The following is a 26,052-nucleotide window of genomic DNA, read 5'->3' as shown; positions in this document are numbered from 1 at the left end:
TTGATTAAAAATAATTCAAAGTATTTTGATCAACAAGCAAGGCAATCAAAACTAATAAAAATCCAAGGGCAGTTTATTGTGCAAAACAACCAAACAATCAAATGTAGCACCTATTCCTCCCAAATTCATCCTAAAAATTGACACTTCTAATTTCAGCCTATATTTCAATAAGTTTTAATAAATAATGATAAAATATAGTATATTTTAAATATTAAAATAATAAAATATTATTGCAATTATAAAAATAACTAAGCCATTGGCTTTAACACAAGGATATGTCAATGGAAAATAATGTCATTTTACAGGGCCAGCATTACTCTGATATCAAAACTAGACAAGGACCCACACACATACAAAATCCCTTTGGAACACAAAGGCAAAATTTCCCAACAAAGTAACAATGAATCAAATTCAATAAAACTATAAAGGAATCATCTATGCTGATCAAGTGAGTTTTATTTTAGGAACACAAGAATGTCTCAACATCTGTGAATTAATGTGTTATACAATACTTTTTTTTTCATTTGTTTGTTTTTTTGGTTTTTGGGCCACACCGTTGACACTTAGGGGTTATACCTGGCTATGCACTCAGAAATAGCTCCTGGCTTGGGAGACCAGATGGACGCTGGGGGATTGAACCATGGTCTGTCCTAGGTTAGCACACGCAAGGCAGACGCCTTACAGCTTGCGCCACCACTCCGGCCCCAGTTACACAATACTTAATAAAAAATGCCTATGAGAATCTCAACAAATAGAGAAAAATCTCACAAAATTTATATTCACTGATGATTTAAAAAACTCTCAGAGAAGTGAAGTGAGTATAGCAAAACATACTGAATCATGTTAAAAGTCATAACTTATATCATACTTAGTACTAAAAAGTTAAAGAGTTTCCCGCTTAAATATTGGAGATAAAACAAGGTAGGACACTCTTACTACAATTATTCAACATGGTATTAGAAGTGCTAAGGGCCGGAGAGATGGCATGGAGGTAGTGCATTTGTCTTGCATGCAGAAGGATGGTGGTTCGAATCCTGGCATCCCATATGGTCCCCCAAGCCTGCCAGGAGCGATTTCTGAGCATAGAGCCAGGAGTAACTCCTGAGCGCTGCTGGGTATGACCCAAAAACCAAAAGAAGAAGTTCTAGTTAGAGAAATTAGACAAGAAAAGAGAATAATGAGGCTGAAGCCATAGTACGGCAAGTAGGGTACTTCCTGGCATGCTGTTGATCCAGGTCTGAGCCCCAGCACCCCAGATAGTCCCCCACCCCAAGCTGTACCATAATGATTCCTGAGTGTAGAGCCTGAGCACCACTGAGTGTGGCCCAAAAACTTAGAGGGAGGGAGGGAGGGAGGGAAGGAAGGAAGGAAGGAAGGAAGGAAGGAAGGAAGGAAGGAAGGAAGGAAGGAAGGAAGGAAGGAAGGAAGGAAGGAAGGAAGGAAGGAGGAAGGAAGGAAAATGGAGGGAGGAAGAGAGGGAGGGAGGGAAAGAAGAAAGAAAAGAAAGAGAAAGAAAGAAGAAAGAAAGAGAAAGAAAGAAGAAAGAAAGAGAAAGAAAGAAAGAAAGAAAAAGAAAGAAAGAAAGAAAAAGAGAGAAAGAAAGAAAGAAAGAAAGAAAGAAAGAAAGAAAGAAAGAAAGAAAGAAAGAAAGAAAGAAAGAAAGAAAGAAAGAAAGAAAGAGAAAGGAAAGAAAGAAAGAAAGAAAGAAAGAGAAAGGAAAGAAAGGAAAGAAAGAAAGAAAGGAAGAAAGAAAGAAAGGAAGAAAGGAAGGAAGGAAGGAAGGAAGGAAGGAAGGAAGGAAGGAAGGAGAAAGAAAGATGGAAGGAAGGGAGGGAGGGTGCCAGGGAGCGAGGGAAGAAGGAAAGGAGGGAGGGAGGGAAGGAAGACAAGCAGCATTTAAATTGGAAGGCAGATTTAAAATTATTTACTTGTAGACAATATAAAAAACCTCAAAGACTTCATAAAAATTATTAGTGTGTCAGAGAATTAAGGAGTTAAGGCACTTGCTTTTTCACATTGTTGACTATGGTTAGAACCCTGGCAATGTATATATGTGAAATAAGCCTCACCAAGAGTAATTCCTAAACACGGAGTCAGAAGTATTCCTAAACAGAGCTTTATGTGACCCTTAAACCAAATCCCCCAAATGGTCAAAATTAATAAATTCTGTAAAGTTTCAGGGTACAAAAACAACATACAAAATTTTGTTAAATTTCTATATGCTATCAAGGAAAGAAAATTAAGAAAATCTCATTTAGCAATATCAATAATAGGAATTAATTTAAATACAGCAGTGAAAGATTTGTACACTGAAAACTATGAGATTGGAAAAAGAAACTGAACACACAAATAAAAAAATTTCATATTCACAAACTGGGAAATTAATGCTACTAAAATGTCCACATTAATCAAAACAATCTATTCCTTTATACTTCCAAATAGCATTTTTTCACAGAAATGCCCAATTTAATAACAAAAGACCATGGCTAGTCAAAGCAATCAAAAGAGAAGAATAAAGATAGTCATAATATTCCTAATTCCAACTATACTGAAATAAAATATGTTGTAATAAATATGTATAGTATGATATTTAAATAAAGTAACAATAAATTATAAATATAACAATAAAAATAACTGGTATTGGCATAAAAACAAGAATAAATCAATGAAACATAAGATCCCAGAAGTAAACTTAAGCACATGTGGCCAAATAAATTATGAGAAAAAGGCATGAATGTACATGAATGTACAAAAAGGCATGAAGGATAATCTCTTCAATAAATTGTGCTAGATGTACTGGGTAGCTCCACACAAAAAAAATGAAATTAGACACTCTCATATGCTATATGCAAGTATTAACTCAAATGGCTTAAAGACTTCAAACCATAAAATTACTAAAATAAAACAGAATTGAGGGTTAAAGAGATAGTACTGAGGTTAAGGGAACTTGCATGTCCCCATTCAAGCTCACAGCCAAGTGTAATCACAGATCCAGGATTAAGTCCTGAAACCACCAGGTATGGTCCCAAAGCCACCCTTACCCCCATCAAGAAAGAAAACAGAGATTAGGGGTCCAGAGACTATATTAAGTACATACACAGTCTTGCCTTGCATGTAGCCAACCCCAGTTTGAGGTATTGTCAATAGTTTTTCCTGAGAACAGATCCAGGAGTATTCCCTGATAGCCACTGGATATGGGAAGGAGGGGAGGGAAGGGAATTAAAGGGGAAGAGAAGGGAGGGAAAGGAAAGGTATGAGAAGGGAGGGGAAGGGAGTCAAAGAGAATGGAAGGGGAAGGAAAGGAAAGGGAGATGAGAGGAAGAAAGAAAGAAAGAAAGAAAGAAAGAAAGAAAGAAAGAAAGAAAGAAAGAAAGAAAGAAAGAAAGAAAGAAAGAAAGAAAGAAAGAAAGAAAGAGAGAGAAAGAAAGAAAGAGAGAGAGAAAGAAAGAAAGAGAGAAAGAAAGAAAGAAAGAGAGAAAGAAAGAAAGAAAGAGAGAGAAAGAAAGAAAGAGAGAGAGAAAGAAAGAGAAAGAGAGAAAGAAAGAAAGAAAGAAAGAAAGAAAGAAAGAAAGAAAGAAAGAAAGAAAGAAAGAAAGAAAGAAGAAAGAAAGAAAGAAAGAAAGAAAGAAAGAAAGAAAGAAAGAAAGAAAGAAAGAAAGAAAGAAAGAAAGAAAGAAAGAAAGAAAGAAAGAAAGAAAAAGAAAGAAAAGAAAACAGGTGAATCTGTTTTTACACTATCTTGGTGTTGAAATTTTGGATTTGACTCTCAAAGCAAAGAATAACAAAGCAAAAAAACACAACTACATCACACTGTAAAATTACTACATAAAAGACAACAAACCGGGGCCCGGAGAGATAGCACAGCGGCGTTTGCCTTGCAAGCAGCCGATCCAGGACCAAATGTGGTTGGTTCGAATCCCGGTGTCCCATATGGTCCCCCATGCCTGCCAGGAGCTATTTCTGAGCAGACAGCCAGGAGTAACCCCTGAGCACAGCCGGGTGTGACCCAAAAACCAAAAAAAAAAAAAAAAAAAAAGACAACAAACCAAATGAGAAGGTAACATATTTAATGAAAGAAAGTACATGAAAAGCATATATTATAGGAAGAATAACCGGAACATAAAAAGAATACAAACTACTGAACAGCAAGAAAGCATACTCTAATTTTTTGTTAAACATTCATGTATTTTAAAGCATATTATGATATAATTTATAGCTTTATATTTTTAGACTCTATTTTTCATATTTTCTTTTTTTAATTTTTATTTTGATCATAATGACTTACATATCTTTCACAGTAGTATTTTAGGTACATATCAACATTGAATCAGGGGAATACCCATCACCAAATTTGTCCTCCCCCCATCCCAGTTCCCGTTCTGCAACCCATATACCCCACCATCACTCCTTGGACTGCTAGAGTAGGTGGTCCCCTCTTTGTCCTGCTCACTATTAGTGATCATATATCTGTTTGGTCCTGGTACCCTCCCCTATCTCCCCCTCTATTTAAGAAGCGGAACTAGATAAATCGAGTTATGTGGCTTTGTTTGAAGAAAAGAAAAGCAATAGATTGGGGGTACAAAATAAGAGAAAAAAAGAAAAGAAGTCAAATATGCTGAAAATAGGCAGAGTCCTTCCAGAGGATTTCAACCTCAGTTTGAGAGAGGATGTGGAAAAGGCAATTGAAACACCACCACAATACAGAAAGAAATATCGAATTAAATATCCAGTGAGCACCACAGCAATAAAGACAAGCACCACACAACAGTCTCGGTTCTGAAATCAACTCATGCCACAGTGGAAAAAAAGAAAAAGATAAAATAAAATAATATTGGAGACATCAACTTCAATTTATACACAAGTAAAAAGACGTCAAAAAATTGATCAATTGATAAATAAATGTGTGGAAAAATGACTGCTTTGTGCTTTTTTTTTTCTTCCTTTTCCCCCTGCATAGGCACAGTAACTATTAGGGATATTATAGAGGGAATTCCCTTGGCCTAGGAGATACAGGGTTTCTCCCCGCCGAAGTGTATGTCATGGGATTAACTATAGACTCCTTGCATGATCATTTACTCTTCCCTCGATGTTTTCGTGGTGTATGGAAGACTTCTGCTTCGTCATGGATGGTAAAATCAGACCTCTGTATCTAGAGATCTTGGTGACTGTGCAGCTCAAGGAATGGAGCTTATGATAAAGTCTTTCTTTGTGGTTCTAGCAGTTCTGCTTCTTCAGTTTCGTTTTAATCCATCTTCTGTAGTTGGTGGTCTTGGTCATTATGTTGCTCCTAGGATGGAGCCTGGGATAAAGTCTTTTCTTATGTTTCTGGAAGACGCCTTCAATTGCGGTCAGTTGCGGTTGTCTCAGTCAGACCTCTGGAATTGGAGCTCTTGTTTGTTGAACAGATCGTAGACCAAAAGCTAGGCTAGAGCTTTTTGATGCTGTTGTTGTTGGTCCCTGGATATGTACTGTCCCGTACTGGTTGTAACATCCAGTCATCTGTATATAGTAATCATGGCTTTTGCACAGATCAAAGGGTGACATGTTTTCTGATTTTGTCTTATCGATAGCTGATGAGGGAGGACAACTTGCTCTTAGATCAAGTTGTTCCCATTTCCTCATTGTCAGGTTACCAATTTAGCACTGGCACATGTTGATGTCAGAGCAGCATTATGCATGCCCTGGAGGGGATTGGGCTCCTGGAGCTGTTGTGGAGAACTCTGTCATTTCTATGTCTAGGGTCCAGGAGTCAAGGCTGGATGGTCGGTGTCTAGTTCCCTGGAGTCTAAGTTGTTTCCACATGACATACTTCAGGGTGGGAGATGTCCCTGTGTTGTAAACAAGTATGAGTTTTTATCCCTAGTAGATAAGAGTTAGTTTTTACACATAAAATTTCCCCTTTGTTTAGTATATCTTTGCAGGAAGAAGTGGTGCTACATTATATTGCTGGTGGATTTGGGGGTGGAGAGAGAAGAAAACAGACACCCGACAAAAACTAGGAATATATATGCTCACACATATCTAAAGAAAAAAAATGAGTTTCTTTAAAAAAATTAAATAAAAGACATAATTAAAGGAGTAAAGTGGGGCTGGAAGAGATAGCATGGAGACAAGGCATCTGTCCTTCCTGCAGAAGGATGGTGGCTCAAATCCCCGCATCCCATATGGTCCCCCGTGCCAACAGGGGCGATCTCCAAGCATAGAGCCAGGAGCACCCTCCGAGTGCCACCAGGAGTGACCCAAAAGAAACAAAAACAAATCAAATCAAATAACAAAAACTAAAACTAAAACAAAACAAAACAAAACAAACAAACAAACAAACAAAATAACGAACAAGGATAAAAAAGAAAAGAAAAAACAAAGAAAAAGGGAGAAAGTGATACAGGAGATTAGATTTGGGGAGAAATAGGATAAGAGGTAGTGTTATATAGGTCTATATTTATGATGAAAGTACAGGCTTCCCCATTGTCTTTTGAGATTTCCTTGTGAAGTGTGGGGTCCAGGCAGGGAGATCTTGGGTAGAGTTCTTGCAGTGGGGGTCCTTTTGAGCTAGTTCCGGTAAAAAGCCACAGTCCACATTCTGGAGAGGTGATAAGGAGGGCCACACTGCATGGGTCAGTCAGGGTGTTGGCTGTATTTTTTTGCTGGGAATGAGGTGAGAGTTTGGGTGGATGTCTCTTCACTTGTGTAGTGGGTTCTGGCTCATTGGGGTAGGAGGTCGGTTTTGATGCCTAATGGATTAAGAACTGAGGGTGGAGAGTTATAATGTGGTGAGGATATCGGAGGTGGGATTGAGGGGTGAAGGGATAGCAGGATTTCTGGGGGAGGAAGAGTGGATAGTATATGGATGGGTTATATAGGTATGGATTGTTTGTGGTTTAGGTTTGTCCCTTAAGGAGGATTCCTATCCTTAAGGAGGATTCCTAACTCCATGTGCTCCTGCCCACATATAAAATATTGAAGTTAGCTTAGGTATATATTAATGTAGAGAGGTCAGGAGGGCAAGAGGTGTGCTGAGTACAGAAAGATAGGTAAGTATAGTACTTGTAAGAAAAGGAAACTAATAGTTCAACTTTTGGATATGTATAGGTTTCGTGTCTCGAGTACTGACCATTGTGTTAGTGCATACTCTAATTTTTTAAAGAACAGAAGATATGAAAAACTTTTATCCAAGATATAAAAAAAAATCATAGCAGATCATCTGAAAAACACAAATAAAGAGCATTATTATGTATCATCTAACACCTATTAGAATGGCTATGGTAAAACACATAAGAAATAACTAGTGTTGGAAAGGATGGAGGAAAGACATATTTGTAGGAAGGTAAACTGATAAGGCCACTATGGAAATTTGTATGGAAGTTTCTCAAGAAATTAAAATATAACTATTTAAGAATCCATTTCTGAGCCATAAAACTACAATTCCATTTTGGTTATTTATCTAAATAAAGTGAAAAATATTGATTCAATGTACAAGATACAGAAATAGTCTATATTAAGTGCTGGATGTGGTATAGGGCCAAGGAGATACTATAAGTTGTAGAGAACATGCTTAACACATGTGAAGCCTTGAATTTGACCTCTGATACCACAGAGAACACCTGAATACTATAGGGCTTATTTATTTATAAATATACTTTATTTTTTAAAAAGAAAAATATACATATGTACATAGATATCTACACAATGAACACACCTCTACAATATACTTATTTAGTCACACACAAGAATAAAATCATGGGGCCGGAGCGATATCATAGCAGTAGGACATTTGCCTTGCACATGGCCAACCATGTAGTGACCCTGGTTTGATTCCTGGCATTCCATATGGTCCTCCGAGCCTTCAAGGAGTGATTTCTGAGCACAGAGTTAGGAATAGCTCCTGAATACCACCAAGTGTGACCCCAAAACCCAAAAGAAATAAAAAAGGAAAAGCAAAAGAATAAAGGAAAGACAAATACTATGATTTCGATTCTATATGGGCTCTGGGAAACTCGGAGATCACAAAAAATATTGGTTGTTGCCAGAGGGAATGGTGGGGATGAAATAATGGAGGGGGCCAAAAGATACAATCTTTCAGTTATAAAACAGTTAAGTCATGGGATATAATGTCCTCCACAATGACAATAGTCACACACTGTAGCATCCCATATATGAAGAGAAAATGCTAAGAAAGTAAATCTTAAAAAGGTCTCAAAGCAAGAAAAAAATGTTTGGTAACTTTGGTGAATAGATGGTAAATTGGTATGATTTTTTCCTTATAAACTTCACTTTCCATTTTAATTCAGACAGTTTTAGAAGGTAGTTTAAATCTTCCCTTACAAACCTGACACTAACTTCCCCTTCTCCTTCTTTCACTGTCTCATAACACTGACCAGACTTCAATTCCATTAGATCAGAGAATATCAGACTTCCAGCTTTATGATGGCTGAGAAACACGTAGTCAATGGAAGGTTTTGGAAGCCTGTTTTTTGTAGTACAACTCAGTCAAGGAAGAAACAATTCCTAAAACACCAGGGGATCTGACTGACTCTCATCCTGGGTCCATCAATGGTAGAGCTCCTTGGGGTCACTAGATGGAAGTCCATGATATTCCACCTTAAAAAGCAGCTCTGAGGGCTGGAGAAAAAGACTACAGGCTCTGGTGTTTGTCTGGCATGAGACTGACCCAGGTTCAATTCCTGGTACTACATATGGCCTTTGGAACACTGCCAGGAGTGATCTCTGAGCACAAAGCCAGGAGTAAGACCTGAGTACAGCTAAGTGTGGCCCAAAAACCAGAAAGAAAATTTTAAAAAGGAAAGAAGTATCTCAGAAATACACACAGAGAATATGTATGTGCACACACCACCTGTACACTCATGTACATACACACACATCAAAAGAACTTTTGGGGAGATGGCCATGGTGGTGCTAGAGGTAAGGAGTCTGCCTTGCAAGCGCTAGCCTAGGAAGGACCAAGGTTCGATGCCCTGGCATCCCATATGGTCCCCCAAAACCAGGGGAGATTTCTGAGCAAAGAGCTCAGAAATTTCTGAACATCAAACTGGTGTGGCCCAAAAAACAAAAACAAAAACAAAACAAAACAAAACCTTTTGGTAGCTTTTATGCAAATATTAATACCTCCCCATGCATATAACCTCTAGCTGTGTCAAGACTGAGCATTTATATGACTCTGATTCTCTTCACAGTTACCCCAGACTCTGCTGGAACACTTAGCACATGGCATACTACCGCAATGATACAATTATTTCTGAAATACTGAAAAATTAAACACTAAAAAACACTATGCTGCCCTAGCTTCTGCCCCTTGTCCCCAACCCTCCATCCAATTGTCTCTTCCACCTCTACTTTGACATTCCTACTCTCCTTTTTTCTCTCCTAAACCTCCCTGATCCCCAAGGCATATATGGACTTCTACGTCCTTTTGAAAGATATATGAAAGTTTATTTTACTCATCAGCTTGGTCCCAATAAAATTTAAAATGCGGATCATATTCGTCTGTGCACAAGTTGCGAGGCCAGTCATTCTTCTGGGAAGCCAGTCTCTGGAGACCTGAGACCTGTTTTTATTCTTTAAACATTGCTGATTAATAAGTGTGTTGAGTTTCCATACATGTTTTAAGCTGTACTTTTATAATCAATGTCTTTATGCATGTTAATAAAAAGCCTAATGGAAATATATGGAGCTTAAATGACTAGTCTGTGAAGTTCAGGAGCCAGGGAGAACTCTGTTTTGTCAATGATAATTATAAAAGGCAGATTGGTATTGGAATGCTAAGGATTGAACTCAGTTGATGTCATGCGAGGCAAGTGCCTTATACACTATTTTATTGCTCCAGACATCCAGATGTAAATTTTTATAATTTTCATATCATCTGCAACCTTCTTTTTTTGTTTGTCTGGTTTTTTAGTTTCTTTGGACCACACCTGGTGACACTCAGGGGTTACTCCTAGCTATGCACTCAGAAATTGCTCCTGGCTTGGGAGACCATATGGGACACCAGGGATCGAACCAAGGTCCGTTCTGGGTCAGTCACGTGCAAAGCAAATGCTCTACACTGCACTATCACTCTGGTCCCTATCTGCAACCTTCTTTTGAACAGTTCACCAGAAATAAACATATATGCACACAAACCCAACAATAAGAATTGAGAAGCAGCTTACCTACCACCCTATTAAAGTCTATGGGACTAGAATCCCTAGGTAACATTATCTAGAATAAAAAAGGCAGTAGAATAAGCCCATTCACCACATCCTAAATCCTTACAGAACCTTCATAGACCTACTTCCTCATATAGCAGGGGAGTAACTAATATCCATAATAGTTTGATTCATGCTATAAATAATATCTAAAAAATACTTCTATAAGAAGTAGAGTTTTAAATGCATGAATATGTTAGCAAAGTATTAGAAACCCTTAAAAATTAAACTTTTTTTTAAAGACTAATAAAAGGAATTGAGTGGGATAGTCCAGCAGCTATAGATCCTTACTAATGCAGAGAAATGGCACAGAAATTGTCAGACAAGTTAAGGACTTAGAAGACTAAAAGCAGTGGGGAAAAAAACTTTCATGAAGCCAAAACTCAAAGGGCTAAAATATCAATGACAGTATGTACAAGGAAAAATATCTCAAGTACAGAAGGAGAGAGACATAAAAGTTTCCTGTTTCAACTTTTGTTCTTAGTGTAGGGTGTAAATTATTGTCCCCAAATTCATAAACATGCAGTGTCTTAAGCAAGAGAAGTTGGAACCCTAATTTCCTATCATCTGGTTGGTCTCAGAAAAAAATAAAAACAAGTCAAGACTTGCAAGTTAAATGTTCCTCAAGTACCAGTCAGGTATACAGAGTATTTGTACTGGAGAAATGACTCAACAGGCTGAGTGTATGGTTCAATCTCAGGTCCCCCATGAGAAATAATGAAGATGGCTGACAGCCTTCATAAATATTCCCCTTCCAGTTCCATACAGTAAGGCTACCAAACAGGTAGATAAAGATTTGTTCTTGAGAGGGTAAAGCAGTGGGTCTCTGAATCAGAAACCTGGAGTTTTAAGAGTGATGTTACTCATTATAAACATAGATTTTTTTTTAAAGGAGTAGTTCCATATAAATTTTAGGCACTTCGACCTTCTGCCTGACTCTAGGGAGTTAGCAACCAGTTTTTATTCTTCAGAAAGAGCCTGAAAGATGCTTCTTTTAAAGAATTCACTTGCCAACAAGAAAAGTTCTAAGATACTGTGATTGGAACAGTTGAAGTTTCCAGTGCAGTGCAGCCACACAGACTCAGTTGTGAGTCTGTATCACCTGCAGATTGTCCACCTGTCCTCACACTCTTGCTCTACCAGAGTTATGAAAGGTGAACCTTGGATAGGAAGAAAAGAGCCAAACAAATAAAAAATATATAAAGACACAGGGTGAAGACAGTCACCAACATGCCCAAGAAGTGAGGACACAGAAGAAACCAAGCATGCCTTGATCCTGGATGTCTAGTTTCCAGAACTATAAGAAAATTAATTCCTGTTGTTTCAGGTCTACACCATCGCAAAGCAACAGAGACTTTATTTTACTTTTGGGGCCACACCTGGAGGTGCTCAGGGGCTTACTACTTGCTTTGTGCTCATGGATCACTCCCAAAGTGGTTCAGGAAATCATATGGGGTACTGCAGATTGAATCCAGGTTTGCTGCATGCAAAGAAAAAGTCCTACTCACTGTAGTATAGCTATGGCCCAACAGTCGAGATTTTAAAGTGAGAAGAATATTTAATTAGAATATCAAAACTCAGATAAGATACTATAATCATGAAAAATAGAAGATTGTATGTTAAAAAGTAAGTTAGGGAGCTAGAGAAATATTACAGCAGGAAAGGCTTTCATGTGGCTGACTACATGAATGACCAGTCTGATCCTCAGCACCTCATGTGGTCATCCAACCCTCCACCAGGAGTAATCCCTGAGCACAGAGCCAGGAGTAAGCACTGAGCACTGTCAGGCATGGCATAAAAAAGATAAGTAGATGGGAAATAGAGCTTTCATAAATCAAAATGTAATAGAAATTATTTAAATAAAAGAATTAGAAAAATTATTATTTTGTTGTTGTTTTTTTGGGCCACACCCGGTAACGCTCAGGGGTTACTCCTGGCTATGCACTCAGAAGTTGCTCCTGGCTTGGGGGACCATATGGGACGTCGGGGGATTGAACCGTGGTCTGTCCAAGGCTAGCGCAGGCAAGGCAGGCAGGCACCTTACCTCTAGCGCCACTGCCCAGCCCCTAGAAAAATTATTTTTAAAAATATAAAAATGTGGCAAAAAGAAAATTGTAAATATGGTATAAGGGATTCTATATCTGAATCATAAATTTTAGAAAGAACAAACAAAATCAAAGAGAGGGTAAATGCTTCAAGTTCATTTTTCTGAACTAAAGGGCACACGATTCCACATTAAAAGTTCTTGGTATATGCCTATAAATGATGGACATGGAAACTATTTGCTGAGTGAAATAAGGCAGAGGAAGAAAGAGACAAAGAAAAGTTTCACTCATCTATGGGTTTTAAGAAAAATAAAAGACACTATTGTAATAATGCACACAGACAATAGAAATGAGGGCTGAAAAGTCTGGCCCACAATATGAAGTTTACCACAAAGAGTAGTGAATTCAGTAGAGACAACTACTATGACAATGGTAGTGAGAGAAATGGAATGCCTGTCTTTTTTTTGGGGGGGGGGGTTAGGCCACACCTGTGACACTCAAGGGTTATTACTGGCTATGCGCTCTAAAATTGCTCGTGGCTTGGGGTACCATATGGGATATCTGGGATTGAACCCTGGTCTGTCCTGGGTCAGCTGCATGCAAGGCAAATACCCGACCGCTTGTTATGGCTCCAGCCCCAGAATGCCTGTCTTAAATACAGACAAAGGGTGGCGGAGGAGGAGATGGAAGGCATTGGTGGTGGGAACACTGCACTAGTGAAGGGGGTTGTTCTTTTTTTTTTTTCAGGCCACACCCATTTGATGCTCAGGGGTTACTACTGGCTAAGTGCTCAGAAATCGCCCCTGGCTTGGGGGGACCATATGGGATGCCGGGGGATCAAACTGTGGTCCTTCCTTGGCTAGCGCTTGCAAGGCAGACACCTTATCTCTAGTGCCATCTCACTGGCCCCCCTTTTTAAAATATATATAAAAATATATATTTTTTAAATTTTTTTTTTTTTTTTTGGTTTTTGGGCCACACCCTGTGACGCTCAGGGGTTACTCCTGGCTATGCGCTCAGAAGTTGCTCCTGGCTTCTTGGGGGACCATATGGGACGCCGGGGGATCGAACCGCGGTCCGTCCTAGGCTAGCGCAGGCAAGGCAGGCACCTTACCTCCAGCGCCACCGCCCGGCCCCATATTTTTTAAATTTTATATATATATATATGTATAAAAATAAAACCCAACTACAAATATGCTTCTGATCATGGTGCTTAAATAAAGATATTTATTTTAAAAATTGCTTGGCATAATGTATCTACAAGCACTAACACTTGAGGCTGGAGAGATAGCATGGAGGTAGGGCATCTGCTTTGCATGCAGAAGGATGGTGGTTCGAATTCCAGCATCCCATATGGTCTCCGTGCATGCCAGGAGCAATTTCTGAGCGTAGATCCAGGAGTAACCTGAGTGCAGTGTGACCTCCCCCCAAAAAAGCACTAACACAAATGCTCCAACATCAACATTCATATATAAGTAAAATTTCAGAACACTGGAGCCAGAGCACAGTGGATAGGTCATTTTCCTGGCATACAGCTGACCACGGTTTGATCTCTACCATCCCATATGTCCTGAGTCTTCCAGAAGCACTTTCTGAACACAAAGCTAGAAGTAACCCCTGAACATTGTTTGGTATGGACCGTACCCCCACCATTTTTTTTTTCAGAACACTTTCAGGGAACAAAGAGAAAAGAACTCCATAAACTTCCAGAGAGAAAAACAGGAATGAAAACCTCAAGGAGTTTACTTTCCAGAGACCCTTTCTCAAGACACTATTGAAGCAAGTCTTCCCACTTAGGCAAGCAAGGGACAGGAGTGGGCACTACAGCAGAAGGCCGGGACATGTGGCAAGGGCTGGAAGGAGCATGGGAAGCTCTTCAAAGAGATGAGAGCCAGGGAACTTCCCCCATGCTTAGACACACTAGAACTTAAGCCATTGAAAAAGAATCTATGGTTGAAAAAGGCCAAATAAAAACTAAACAAGGAATTATTAAATTTCAGGAAATCACGGGGTCATATGAGGAAGGAAAAGGAAGAAATCATGTATAGTCTTCATTGAAGACTGTAAAGAGAAATGACAAATATTTGATAAAGCACAGCAAATCTTTCTTTATGTAAATGTTAATATATATTATTTTATTTTACTATTTATTTTATATGTAACTGTTCAAAGTAAAATGAGATGTGCAATAACAGTTAAAAATACCAAGAAAGGGCCGGGTAGGTGGCGCTGGAGGTAAGGTGTCTGCCTTGCAAGCGCTAGCCAAGGAAGGACCGCGGTTCGATCCCCCGGCGTCCCATATGGTCCTCCCAAGCCAGGGGCGATTTCTGAGCATATAGCCAGGAGTAACCCCTGAGCGTCAAACGGGTGTGGCCCAAAAACCAAAAAAAAAAAAAAAAAAAAAAAAAAATACCAAGAAATATTGTGAAATGTTATATGTCCCATATTACAAGAATTTGTCATTAAAAAGCTATGGGCACATAATGGAAGTGTTTCACTATACACCAAACATTATAATTGACAAAAGGATGAAACAATTGTCTTTCTTGTTAGATTATAGTACAAGGCCTATGTGATCATTTTCTTAGCATATTTAAGAGTGTGGAATGCAGTTCACAGCACGCATGGGAACGCCAAGTACTCACAAGTTCTAGTGGACTAAGACGTGCTCCAGTGATGGACCTACAATCAGATGACTCAAAACTGGATGCATGGAGGCTAGAACAGGAGATGGAGCAAAAGTATTTGTCAGTGAAAAACTATTGCTTTAATTTCTAGTACAAGTTAATTTACTCTAGCCCCAAATCAGAAAGCAATGAATGAATCCTATTAGCCTTGAGGAAAAATCAATTTTGAAAAACTACAAAGCTGAAAACATATTAGTTTTAAGAGGGTTAAAATACTCAGTGATGAAAAAAGAAGAAAATGTAATGATTAAAAACTAAGTTTTGTTCATCACCTAAAAACATGGCATGACAACCACTACAAGTCTTTTCCTATGTAGGCAACTTCTTGAACCAAAGATCTGGAAATGTCTTTAGAAATCTTGAACAGATAAAAGAGATATGATGAACAGAAGTCAAACCTAAAAAAAATTAATTATCACCGGGGCTGGAACTAAGTATAAAAGGAAGGGCATTTGCCTTGCATGCAGCCAACCTGGGTGCCAGCCCAGGCATCCCATAGGGTCCTTGAGTGCAGAGTCAGGAGTACCTAAAGCATTGTCCAGTGTAACCAAAATCCAAAACAAACAATCTAACTCACTCATAAAAAAAAACTCTATCCAGAACCGTAATGAAGCAAAGATGCTATTTGATGGCTTAAATGTCAGATGCTAAAGGGAAGAGAAATGTCCTTTACCTGAAGGAAGAAGGAGGTCTATTTTCAGGTGTTCTTGAAGATGCAGGTCCAAACAATTTTCTCTGATCTTCCTGTGGAGTAAATGGTCTCTGAGTCCTAACTGTTCTTAATGAATTTCGTGCTTCACTTATAATTTCTGCACTAGTCTTCTGCCTTGACAAAGATGGCCGATAAAATGGATCCAGTTTCTCTGGCATTTTTTCATGTGGGGAGAGCATATTTTCTTTGAAAATAAAAGGCTACTCTGGCAGACACCACACCCTGAAAATAGATGGAACAAAAGAGCAATTGTTCTTATCAAACAATTTTAAGAGGATTTACTTAAACCCACCCATCTATGCCTAAACCATTCTTAATAAACTTGAAAATAATTTTTACAATTTCAAATCTACCAAGAGCAGTTAGAGTTCACAAGACAGGATGTTAGTGAGAACAGCTCTCACAGATAGGTGATGTGCAGTTATGGCAGTTGGAGTGAGTGTAGTCCAGGGAGACAGTGTGTAGGACAGAGACCTAGAGGGAAAGTGAAACCTAGAGAAAAGAAAGGATAAAGCATGGAATAAGTCAGGTCAAGAGGAGAAAAAAAAACATCTCATAGTAACTAATCTGCACAGAAAAAAATAGTATGCTCATGTATGTCATGTATACATGTATGAATGTGTAATAAATTATTATTTAATAAATTAAATAATTCATTTAAAATTATTATTTTAAATAATATTAAAATTATTTTTCTGTTTTGTCGTTTTGACCACACGCAGTGGTGCTCAGGGTTCACTCCTGGCTCTTTGCTCAGGAATGATTTCCTGGTTTGGCTCAGGGGACCATGTGGGATGCCACGTATTAAACTCAGGTTGGCCACATGTAGCGCCTGAACCTTTCTCACTGTACTATCTCTCAGGTCCCTATTAAATATTTTAACTCAAATTTCTTTTCTACTCCCATTGTCATCCACATAGCAATGTTAAAAATGTTTAAAAAATGTTAAAAAATGTTAATTTGGCCTAAGCCCAAATTATATTTGCTTTTATGAATATAGTTTGTAAACAGAGAAAAGTTTAGCTACACATTTGCCCATGATACATTTGAAAAAATTGACTATAATAGCTTTCAACTTGGAACAGTATCCTAGAATAAATATCAAAAGTTAATATCAAATGATCCTTTTCTAGACTACTTCCTTCAGTAAAAGGGTTAAAAGTCAAACCTATGGGGCTGTACAGATAGTAAAACAAGTCTTACCTTGCATGCAGCTGACCTAAATTTGATCCCCAGCAACCCTACACAGTTACCCAAGCTCTCTCAGAAGTGATCCCCTAAGCATAGATCCAGGAATAAGCCCTGAACATAGCCAGATTTGGCTCCAAAACAAAAATAAAGAAAAAAATTTTAATAAAATAAGTCAGTCCCAGGGTCATGTAACTAGATTATTCCTAAGAGCTGATAAATATTGAAAGACTTGATAAGGTATCAATTTTATTTTATTTAGTTAATTTATTTGTTTGGAGTCTATACTTATCAGTGCTTAGGGTTTACTCCTGGCTCTGGCAGTGCTCCTGGGAATTGTACCTGGGTCAGCCACATGCAAGACAAATGACTTACCTCCTACGCTATTGTTCTGGACCAAGTTATCAATTTTAAAACAGTTAATATTTAAAAAGACTCCATTCTAATTAGCATTGTGTTAAGTGTTCATTTGAAAAATAAAACTCAACTGAACCATGTAATCTTCTGAAAATATTCTAGCTCTAGAGACTGAGGTCTAAAAATCATTCATATGTTTTGATTATCCACTTTTTATTTTATTTATTTTTAGTTTGAGGGTCACACTGGGTAATTCTCAGAGGCTATTCCCATTTTCAGATGCCAAGGATGGAACTTGACCTCCCACATGCAAAAACTGGACACCAACTCTTTGAGTCATCTCTTCTTGCCCACCAACTCTCCAATTTTGGAGTAAGTTATACCAAAAAAAATTGTGACATATGCCCAAAGAAGCCTTCATTTCTATAAGTAGAATCAACATATGATTTGTTAGATAAATTAAAGAGGGTTTACTATATTATGAGTCTATACATTAAGTTGTTACATAACAACAGACAACAAGAACATTTGTTCCATTCCACCCAGGCCTTATCCCAAGAGTTTTTGAGGATAAGAGTATGATTAAAAGCTACAAACAATATGTCACTCTCTGCACATGGAAAGGCCAGGTGTTGAGATAATACAGTATGAATATTACTGGATAAGGCAATATATAGTAGGTATATATGTGTATATATATATATATACACTCTGATATAAGATTTTGCATATATCCAAGATCTCCACAACTACATATATTAATAAAACTAAACTATGGAAGTTTTGATATAATTTACTTCTATACTCCTGATATGATTGGCTCTTTTAAGATATCTGTTAATTATTAAAGATCATATGAATGGCTACACATTATATTATTCTTAGAGACATAATGTAAATGTAGTTCATGAATATCTACTTTAAGTGGCCACAATAATTTTGCTTCTTTTGAAAAGGCACATTATAATATGATACTATATCACTTCATTGGAAAAATTTTCTATACAATGAACAGGTTTCCTTCCCTCAGAGCCCAAATCAGATCTGCAATACTTTCAGCACCATATGGTATTCAAAAGCCTAGTATCTGAAAGCAATCTCACAAACATTACCAAGATCAGAGTTCTTTGGATAAATAATAATGGACTATCTAGTATTCCTGGCTAAAGTCTCTCAGGCTGTGTTTCAATTTCTATAGAAAACTATATACAAATCATGTTTTTTAAATTTAAAATAATTTGTTTGGCTCTTTCATCAAGCAATAAAGCAGGAACATTTACAGGTTACTTGCTAAACATTCTAGAAATTCAAAAAAATTTTAAAAAAGGGTATTCAAAAAATTTATTTGTTTGATTTTGGGCCACAACCAGCAGTGCTCAAGGGTTACATCTATCTCTATGCTCAGATAATACTCCTGGCTCAGGGGACCATATGGGCTATTGGGGATCTAACCGGGGTCAGCATGCAAAGCAAACACCTTACTGGCTGTACTATATTGCTTCAGCCTGCCATTCAAAAATTCAGACTAATCAAATACTTGCAGAAACAATGTAGAAAACATGTTTAAAAATCTTCTGTTTGGTGGAGTGGAGTGCTAGCACAGGAGGTAGGGTGTTGTATGCAGCTGATCTGTGTTTGAACCCGGTGCTACTGGGTGTGCCCCCACCCCCAAAAAAAGTAGATAATCCAATGTAACACATAGGTCTACCCTACACTTCTACAAATAACTTCTGAGCACAGAGCCAGAGTTGGGTCCTATGGCCACCAGGAATGAGCTTCCTGTTCCTTCTGCCAAAAATCCTTCTGTCTGTTAGAGCCAGAGAAAGCTCAATAAGATGAGCACAAGCATTTTATGAACCCAGGAGGCTGGGTTCAATAGAGCCGAACTGGGACTTCCTGAGAACCAGGCAAGGAATGCCCCTGAGCACCACTCAGTGCAGCCTGCAAACCACACAGAAACAAAAAACTTGTTCATAAAATTTTACCATAAATTAAACACTTTATCTTTATTCTTTCTTCTCCCCACCAGACACACCTTATTATAAAAATTTAATAATGCAAGTTCATTAATAACATATTATTATATCAAAATAGTATATGTTAATACATGTGTGGTGTTGCATATTAACATATTAATAATATTCTATTATAATGTTGTATTAATTATAACTCATGTATTTAATAAAATATAGACAGGGCCATTAATACAAGTGGATTGAATGATTTAGTAGTAGATTTGGGGGTGATACTTTATTATTCATTAAAGTACAAAATCTTATTATAAATGATGTTTGATGACTTAAAAATACACAGTTTAAAAGTTTGTATATTTATGTATTTAACAATTTATCACATAAATAAACCAGGACCATACCACAACAGTATCACAGAAATTTAATTTAAAAAAAAATTCACCTGACAACTGTAATAAGCCTATTCAGCTGGTATTCAATAACTGTCCTTAGATGCAAAACCCTCAGCTTTATACTCTTGGAATGCAGACAGAACAGAAACTGATGGCATTCTTACATAGGACTACTAAAGCTAGTTAAACATTTGCTTTAATACCAAGCAGAATTCTTGGGGAATAAGTATATCATCTCAGTTAATCCCCATACTTTCTTGAGGGGAAGCGAAAGAGGAGGAGGAAGAAAAGATGAAGAAAAAGAAAAAGGAGGAGGAGAACAAGAAGGAGGAAGAGGAGGAGGTAAAGAAGAAGGCTAGGATATTTAAACCATTGCTTAGGTTGCAGCTTTTTACACCACAGGCCAAAATACAGGCCAAAAGTTCACTAACATCACTGCCTTTCTGTGAGCACCAACTGAGTATCAGTCTTGCTTGCATTATAATTTTTTTGCAGGTTATTTATTAGTTGATTGGTTTGAGGGCCACAGCCTCAGGGTTTACTCCTGGCTCTGTGCTCAGAAATAGTTCCTAGCAAGCTCAGGGGACTATATGGGATGCCAGGAATTGAACCTGGTCCGTCCCAAGTCGGCCGCATGCAAGGCAAATGCCCTACCGCTGTGCTATCTCTCTGGCCCCTAAAACGATTTTAATAAAAGGTAAAACTAACGAGGGTGAGAAGAAATTTCTGATAGGGGAAATGGTGGTGCTGAGTAGAGTGTACAGATGAAATAATGCTTAAGTTGCGTTCTGAATGGACTGAATTTGGTCAGTGACTATGACTGACACTGGGCTAGAGCGGAGAAGGAACTTCCAGAAAAGCCAAGAACAGTAATGTGGAGCATGTAAGGGTCAAGGGAACTTGAAGACTCAAATTGGACCAGAGAGAGGCAGGCCAAGACAGTAAATATAAGCTGATGAGCAAACGAAAGATTTGGAGGAATGATGCTGCTGTGCAGCAGGAACCCACATGCCTGGGAAGCAGAGCAATCCATTCTCCATGTGAAGCAGGGGCAGCACAATCACTGCGCTCCACTTACAGAGAAGACTGGGCTACAAAACAGCCTGACAGAGCTAACAGAGCTTTTAAAATAGGAGGCTTTTGTTTCCATAGACCTTTAAAAGTGTGTGGACGGGAGAGATAAGGCTTATGGTGCTTGCTTTGCAGTTAGCTGACCTACGTTTAATTCCTGACACTACATATAGTTCCCTAAACCTCATCAGAAGTGTTATCCAAGAACACAGCCAGGAGCAAGCTTCAAATGTGGCCCCCCAAAAATAAATAAAATGTATTGGGCTTTATTTCAAATGCCTTTGATTCTTGATATCAGTTGGTGATATGAACCTTGTTTCTGCCCCCTTTTCTTTCTTGTCTTCACTTGGAGTTGCCTAGCAAGCAATCCTCAACAAGTAAAAGTGAGGATTTAGAAGAAAGGAACTGGAAGCTGGAATAAAGACGTGAAGATGAAATAGAGGTGAGAAGAAAGATGAGAAATGAAGATGTATACCAAGAATAGAAGAACCAAAAATATTTGGCACTGGAAAGGAAAGGAAGGGGCCAGTAAGGATAGCACTATATATACTTGAACTAAAAAGGCTGGAGAGCAAGTAAACTTTCTTTTTTTGAAATTTCTGGTTATCTTTTAATTCATTTCTTTTTTAATTTAAATTTTTTAAATTTAATACCATGGTTACAAGGTTATTCAAACTATAGTTTTTTCCACAGCTAAAGTTGTTCATGATTGAGTTAGTCATGCAATGTACAACAACCTTCAGCAGTGCACATTTCGTATCACCAATGTAAGTAAGTCTTTTAAAAAAAAAAGAAATTGGGACTTGGAACAGAAAGGGGGAGAAGACTGAGTTCTACCTATCTACATCACTTCTGAATTTCTGCTACCCACACAATCTTCAAAGAGTGACCATTGGCAATAAGACAATGATGGAGACCTTATTTTGCAAAATAGGAGAATATTCAGTCATCATGTATGAGTTTGTACCTAATTATAAGAACATGCTTTTATTTTTGCTGCTAAGTTACCTAAATCAGTCACCTTGTCAAATGTAACATGGCAAAATCATCCTTTCTACAAGGGAAACACTGACATTTCTCTACTCTTTTCCCTGAAAATCACAGACACCACAATTATGCTTTATTTTTGTTAATATGATTATCATATTATCATAAATAATATATCATCTCATCATATTATAAATAATAGCACTCGAGTGCCTAGATGCTGCAGTAGGGATTCAAATACTTTCTGTCAATTTGGAGCTCTCTGTTCATTGGCTAGGCTTCTCCCATCGCTTCAGTTTTGTAGTTTTGTAAAATGTAGGTGATAGTCATAATCTGTGCATGCCCTTGGGTAGGCTCTATACTGTTCAGTTCTATACAAATGTGCTCTGCTCAATAGAAACTCAATAAATATAGAGTATGAGTAGCAAACCACAGAGCTAAAATAATAGGGGTTCTTTTGAAAATTAAACTACTTCATATACAGAGCTATGATTGGTGTCTGGTCCTTAAAAAAAAGCTAACTTCTGTTTAAGCACTGTTTAATAAGAGTACAATAAAATTTTCTCCTATGAAAAAAAAACTGCCTTAAGAAAATATATTGCAAAAAAAAAAAAAAAGGAAGAAGAAGGGAGACATTTTGTGTTTTTCATGCATTCAGTAAAAATTTAAATTGCAGAAAAAATAGTATAGGGATTAAGGTGCCTTTCTTGCATGGGCAGATAGCACTTGAACCAGAAGAATTTTGTACAGCTGGCTGTGACCCCCAGACAAAAATTAAATTATGAATGGGGAAGTCCTAACAAAACAGATCATTTTTTATCATTTGATTAAAATATCAATATGACAAGTCCAGCCTACTATTTACAGGTTCCCAAAATAGGATATAAATGATACAAAGAATTAAAATAATTGTGTAAAATCAAGGTTTGTTGTTTCATTTCCTATTGAATTAAAAGATTTCAAAATCAGGTGCAGAGACCTGCTGTGATACCAGTGGGAATAGATGATGAAAGGCCAAGTTTCCTGTTTTAACGTACTGCCTCACACGCACTGACATAGTTACTAAGGTTCCACCTGTTGCCTAGTAGATCCCAGGTAGAACTGTATGACCTTAAGGGTACCTTAGCAGACTGTCTCCCTCTTCAAAAATCCATCACTGCCATCCCTCAATGACTGTTTCGATTAAGCATGTCACCCTCGGCTAGATGCTTAAAATAAAAAATTAAAAAAAAAAATCAAGATCCAGTGGTGTGCACAGGGCCCAGTCAAAGCCTCTCTCCTTCACCCAGGTACAAATCAGGAGGGGAGGATTCCTCACCTCCCTCACGATCAGCAGCTAACCCACTCCCCGCAAAGCCCGTTCCTGCACCAGTCTGGCCCCGGGCCGAGCTCAGAAGCACCTGCATCCAGGCGGCCAGCTCCCAGGGCCCGCCGACGTCTCCATGGCAACCGTATACAAACTACCTACCCGACAGCCCCAGCCTGTGGCCAGTCTGCCCCGCCGGGGTCTCTGCTGGGCGCGTGAAGAGAGCCGGAGGATGACTTCGCAATGACACCAGGAAAGAAGGCTTCTGTTCAGACCCAGAGCGCCTGTAGTTTAGCGCTGGAGACAGTAACAGCCACGGAGATTCGGTCAGGCTTTCTCCCGAGGCAGAGGCTGCGAGGCTGCAGAACACGCGGGGCGGGGCCAGGAGGGCCAGCCCAGGCCGCATCCCTGGAGCCGCTGAGCCATTGGGCCTGCGCATCCCCACCACGCTTGCGCACAAGTGCGAAGTCTCAGCCTCGAGAAGGCGGGGCTGTGGGCGAGATAGGAGAGAGCTTTTGGTAGAGGAAATGGGGCTTGGGGTCTGGCAAGGAGAGAAAGGGCAAGAAGGCTCCACAGTGAAGACACTGCTTGAGAGGCCCTTACTTTTGAGTTGGTACTTGACAAATTCACATCTATTGAGTTCAGGGAGATCTCAGAGCCTTTGTTTAATAAGAAACTATAATAAAATTATTATTATTATTATTATTATGGGCTAATATTTCAGATATGCAAGGTACTGACATAACCTAACAAGAAAAAATCTAACCCCATCAAAAAAAAATTGGGAGAAGAAATGAACAGACACTAAGTGTCAGAGTTAAATTCAAGACTAGTCTTCTATGGGCAGTCATCTTTTTGTTTATATTGTAGTCATACAGACTACTTCCTCTAAAAGAAATACAAATGGCCAAACGGCACATAAAAAAATGCTCCACATCACTAATCATCAGGGAGATGCAAATCAAAACAACAATGAGGTACCATCTCACATCACAGAGATTGGCACACATCACAAAAAAACAAAAACAATCAGTGTTGGCAGGGATGTGGGGAGAAAGGAACTCTCATACACTGCTTGTGGGAATGCCGACTACTCCAGCCTTTCTGGAAAACAATATGGAGATTCCTCAAAAAACTGGAAATTGACCTCCCATATGATCCAGCAATACCACTCCTAGGGATATACTCTAGGAACACAAAAACACAATACAAAAATGCCTTCCTCACACCTATATTCATTGCAGCACTATTTACAATAGCCAGAATCTAAAAACAACCCAAATTCCCAACAACGGATGAGTGACTAAAGAAACTGTGGTATATATATACAATGGAATACTATGTAGCCATCAGGGAAAATGAAATCATGTAATTTTTCCTGTACATAGATGAACATGGAAACTATTATGCTGAGTAAAATAAGTCAAAGGGAAGAGATAAACACAGAATAGTTCACTCATCTGTGGGATTTAAGAAAAAAAATTGTAATAATACACACATACAATAGAGATGAGGGCTGGAAGGGGACTGGCCCACAATATGAAGCTTACCACAAAGATTGGTGAGTGTAGTTAGAGAAATAACTACACTAACACCTATGATGACAATGGTAGGGAGTGAGAGAAATAGAATGCCTGTCTCGAATACAGGCAGGGGATGAGGGAGGAGGAAGATGGAGGACATTGGTGGTGGAAAGGTTGCACTGGTGAAGGGTGGGTGTTCCTTTTTATAACTGAAACCCAACTACAAGTATGTTTGTAATCATGGTGCTTAAATAAAGATATTATAAAATAAGGTATTAATAAGATCGGTAGTACAGAGGGTAAGTCAGAGGTCAGTTCTTATTAATGTACAACCTTAAATTACTTATTTAGGCTGTTTCCTCATTTGCAGATTGAAGGCATACTTATTTCCATGATAAGTCAAAACTATTGCAAAGGTTAAGAAAATAGTTATAAAGAGGTATGCAAGTAGCAATCAATAAATATTACATAGTTGTCTAGTATTAAGCTCTTGAGCTTGAGAGGCACTGAAGAGTTTACAAAGTGTTTTCAATGTATAATATGTTCTGAGCTTTTTAAGCTGAAGAAATAGGAATTGAAGTCTACAAGGTGTCAGAGATAAATTCAAGACTAGTCTTCTATAGGCAATCATCTTTTTGTTTTTATTGTAGTCATACTGTTGATTGACAAAAAAAAAAGAACCCTATATAAATGTTTCTGTTTTAAACCCTATTCCCTTATAGTAAACTATTCAGCAATATTTTGCAGTGTTAAAGACAAATGAGACCATAATCATTCTCCAGATTATTCAAGTTTACACCATGTTTTAAAATTGGGGAATTTTTCAGATGAAGTGTGTGACTTTAAAAAAAAATGGGGCCGGAGAGATAGCATGGAGGTAGGGCATTTGCCTTTCATGCAGGAGGTCATCGGTTCAAATCCCGGCGTCCCATATGGTCCCCTGTGCCTGCCAGGAGCAATTTCTGGGCCTGGAGCCAGGAATAACCCCTGAGCACTGCCGGGTGTGACCCAAAAACCACAAAAAAAAAAAAAATGCCATATACACGAAACTACGCCTGCCCAGGGGCCCGACTGTGAAAAATTGTGAGTGCTGCCTGTGTATGTCTGTCTACTGTCCTGTTGCATGAACCTCTTGGGAGTGGGCCGAAAAGAGGCTCCAGAAGAGCACTTTGGCTCCGCTTCGCTATGCAGCCGTGTGCTCTTTCTAAGAAAAGACCATCGCAACAAGAAGAAAAAAAATCACACTAAGAATTGTGCTGGATCACTGAAGCCCAGCATTTCTCTCCGGACTGTCTTCTCTGCTGCGTGCTCAGGCCTAAGATTTGATCCTGTGTGAGGCTTCATCCACGGAGGACTCCCCTCCCTTGGAGGCAAGTCGACCCATCCAGAAAGGGTCAGAAAGGAGCCAGAGGAGTGTGGCTGCCTGCATCATTTAGCCAATGAATACCACCATAACACATAGAAAAACCCACAACACAAGTGAGACAATGGGGAAACAATGCAGGCCAGCATCAGACATAGAGGATGAAGATGGCAATTCTGATGAACAGATAATGATCAACTAATCAACCTCTCAGATAAGGACTTTAGACTAGCAATATGGAAGATG

General features: G+C 38.6%; 1 protein-coding gene across 1 annotated transcript in view; it reads right to left on the bottom strand.

Moving 5' to 3' along the window:
* Positions 1-23,314, bottom strand: part of ARMC2 (armadillo repeat containing 2) — a 153,062-nt gene extending 129,748 nt beyond the window's left edge. Inside the window, exons 1-3 of the mRNA XM_049771233.1 lie at positions 23,083-23,314; positions 15,608-15,868; positions 14,893-14,965 (exon numbers count right to left, since the gene is read on the bottom strand). Coding sequence (XP_049627190.1) covers positions 14,893-14,965; positions 15,608-15,825 — 291 coding nt within the window. The 5' untranslated portion in view covers positions 15,826-15,868; positions 23,083-23,314. The remainder of the gene's footprint in view (positions 1-14,892; positions 14,966-15,607; positions 15,869-23,082) is intronic.
* Between the last annotated feature and the right edge of the window lie 2,738 nt (positions 23,315-26,052).

This window comes from Suncus etruscus, chromosome 4 (assembly GCF_024139225.1).
Source record: "Suncus etruscus isolate mSunEtr1 chromosome 4, mSunEtr1.pri.cur, whole genome shotgun sequence".
NCBI classification, from domain to species: Eukaryota; Metazoa; Chordata; class Mammalia; order Eulipotyphla; family Soricidae; genus Suncus; species Suncus etruscus.
Note: the sequence above shows the minus strand (reverse complement) of the source record. Positions and strands in the feature narration are given on the sequence as shown.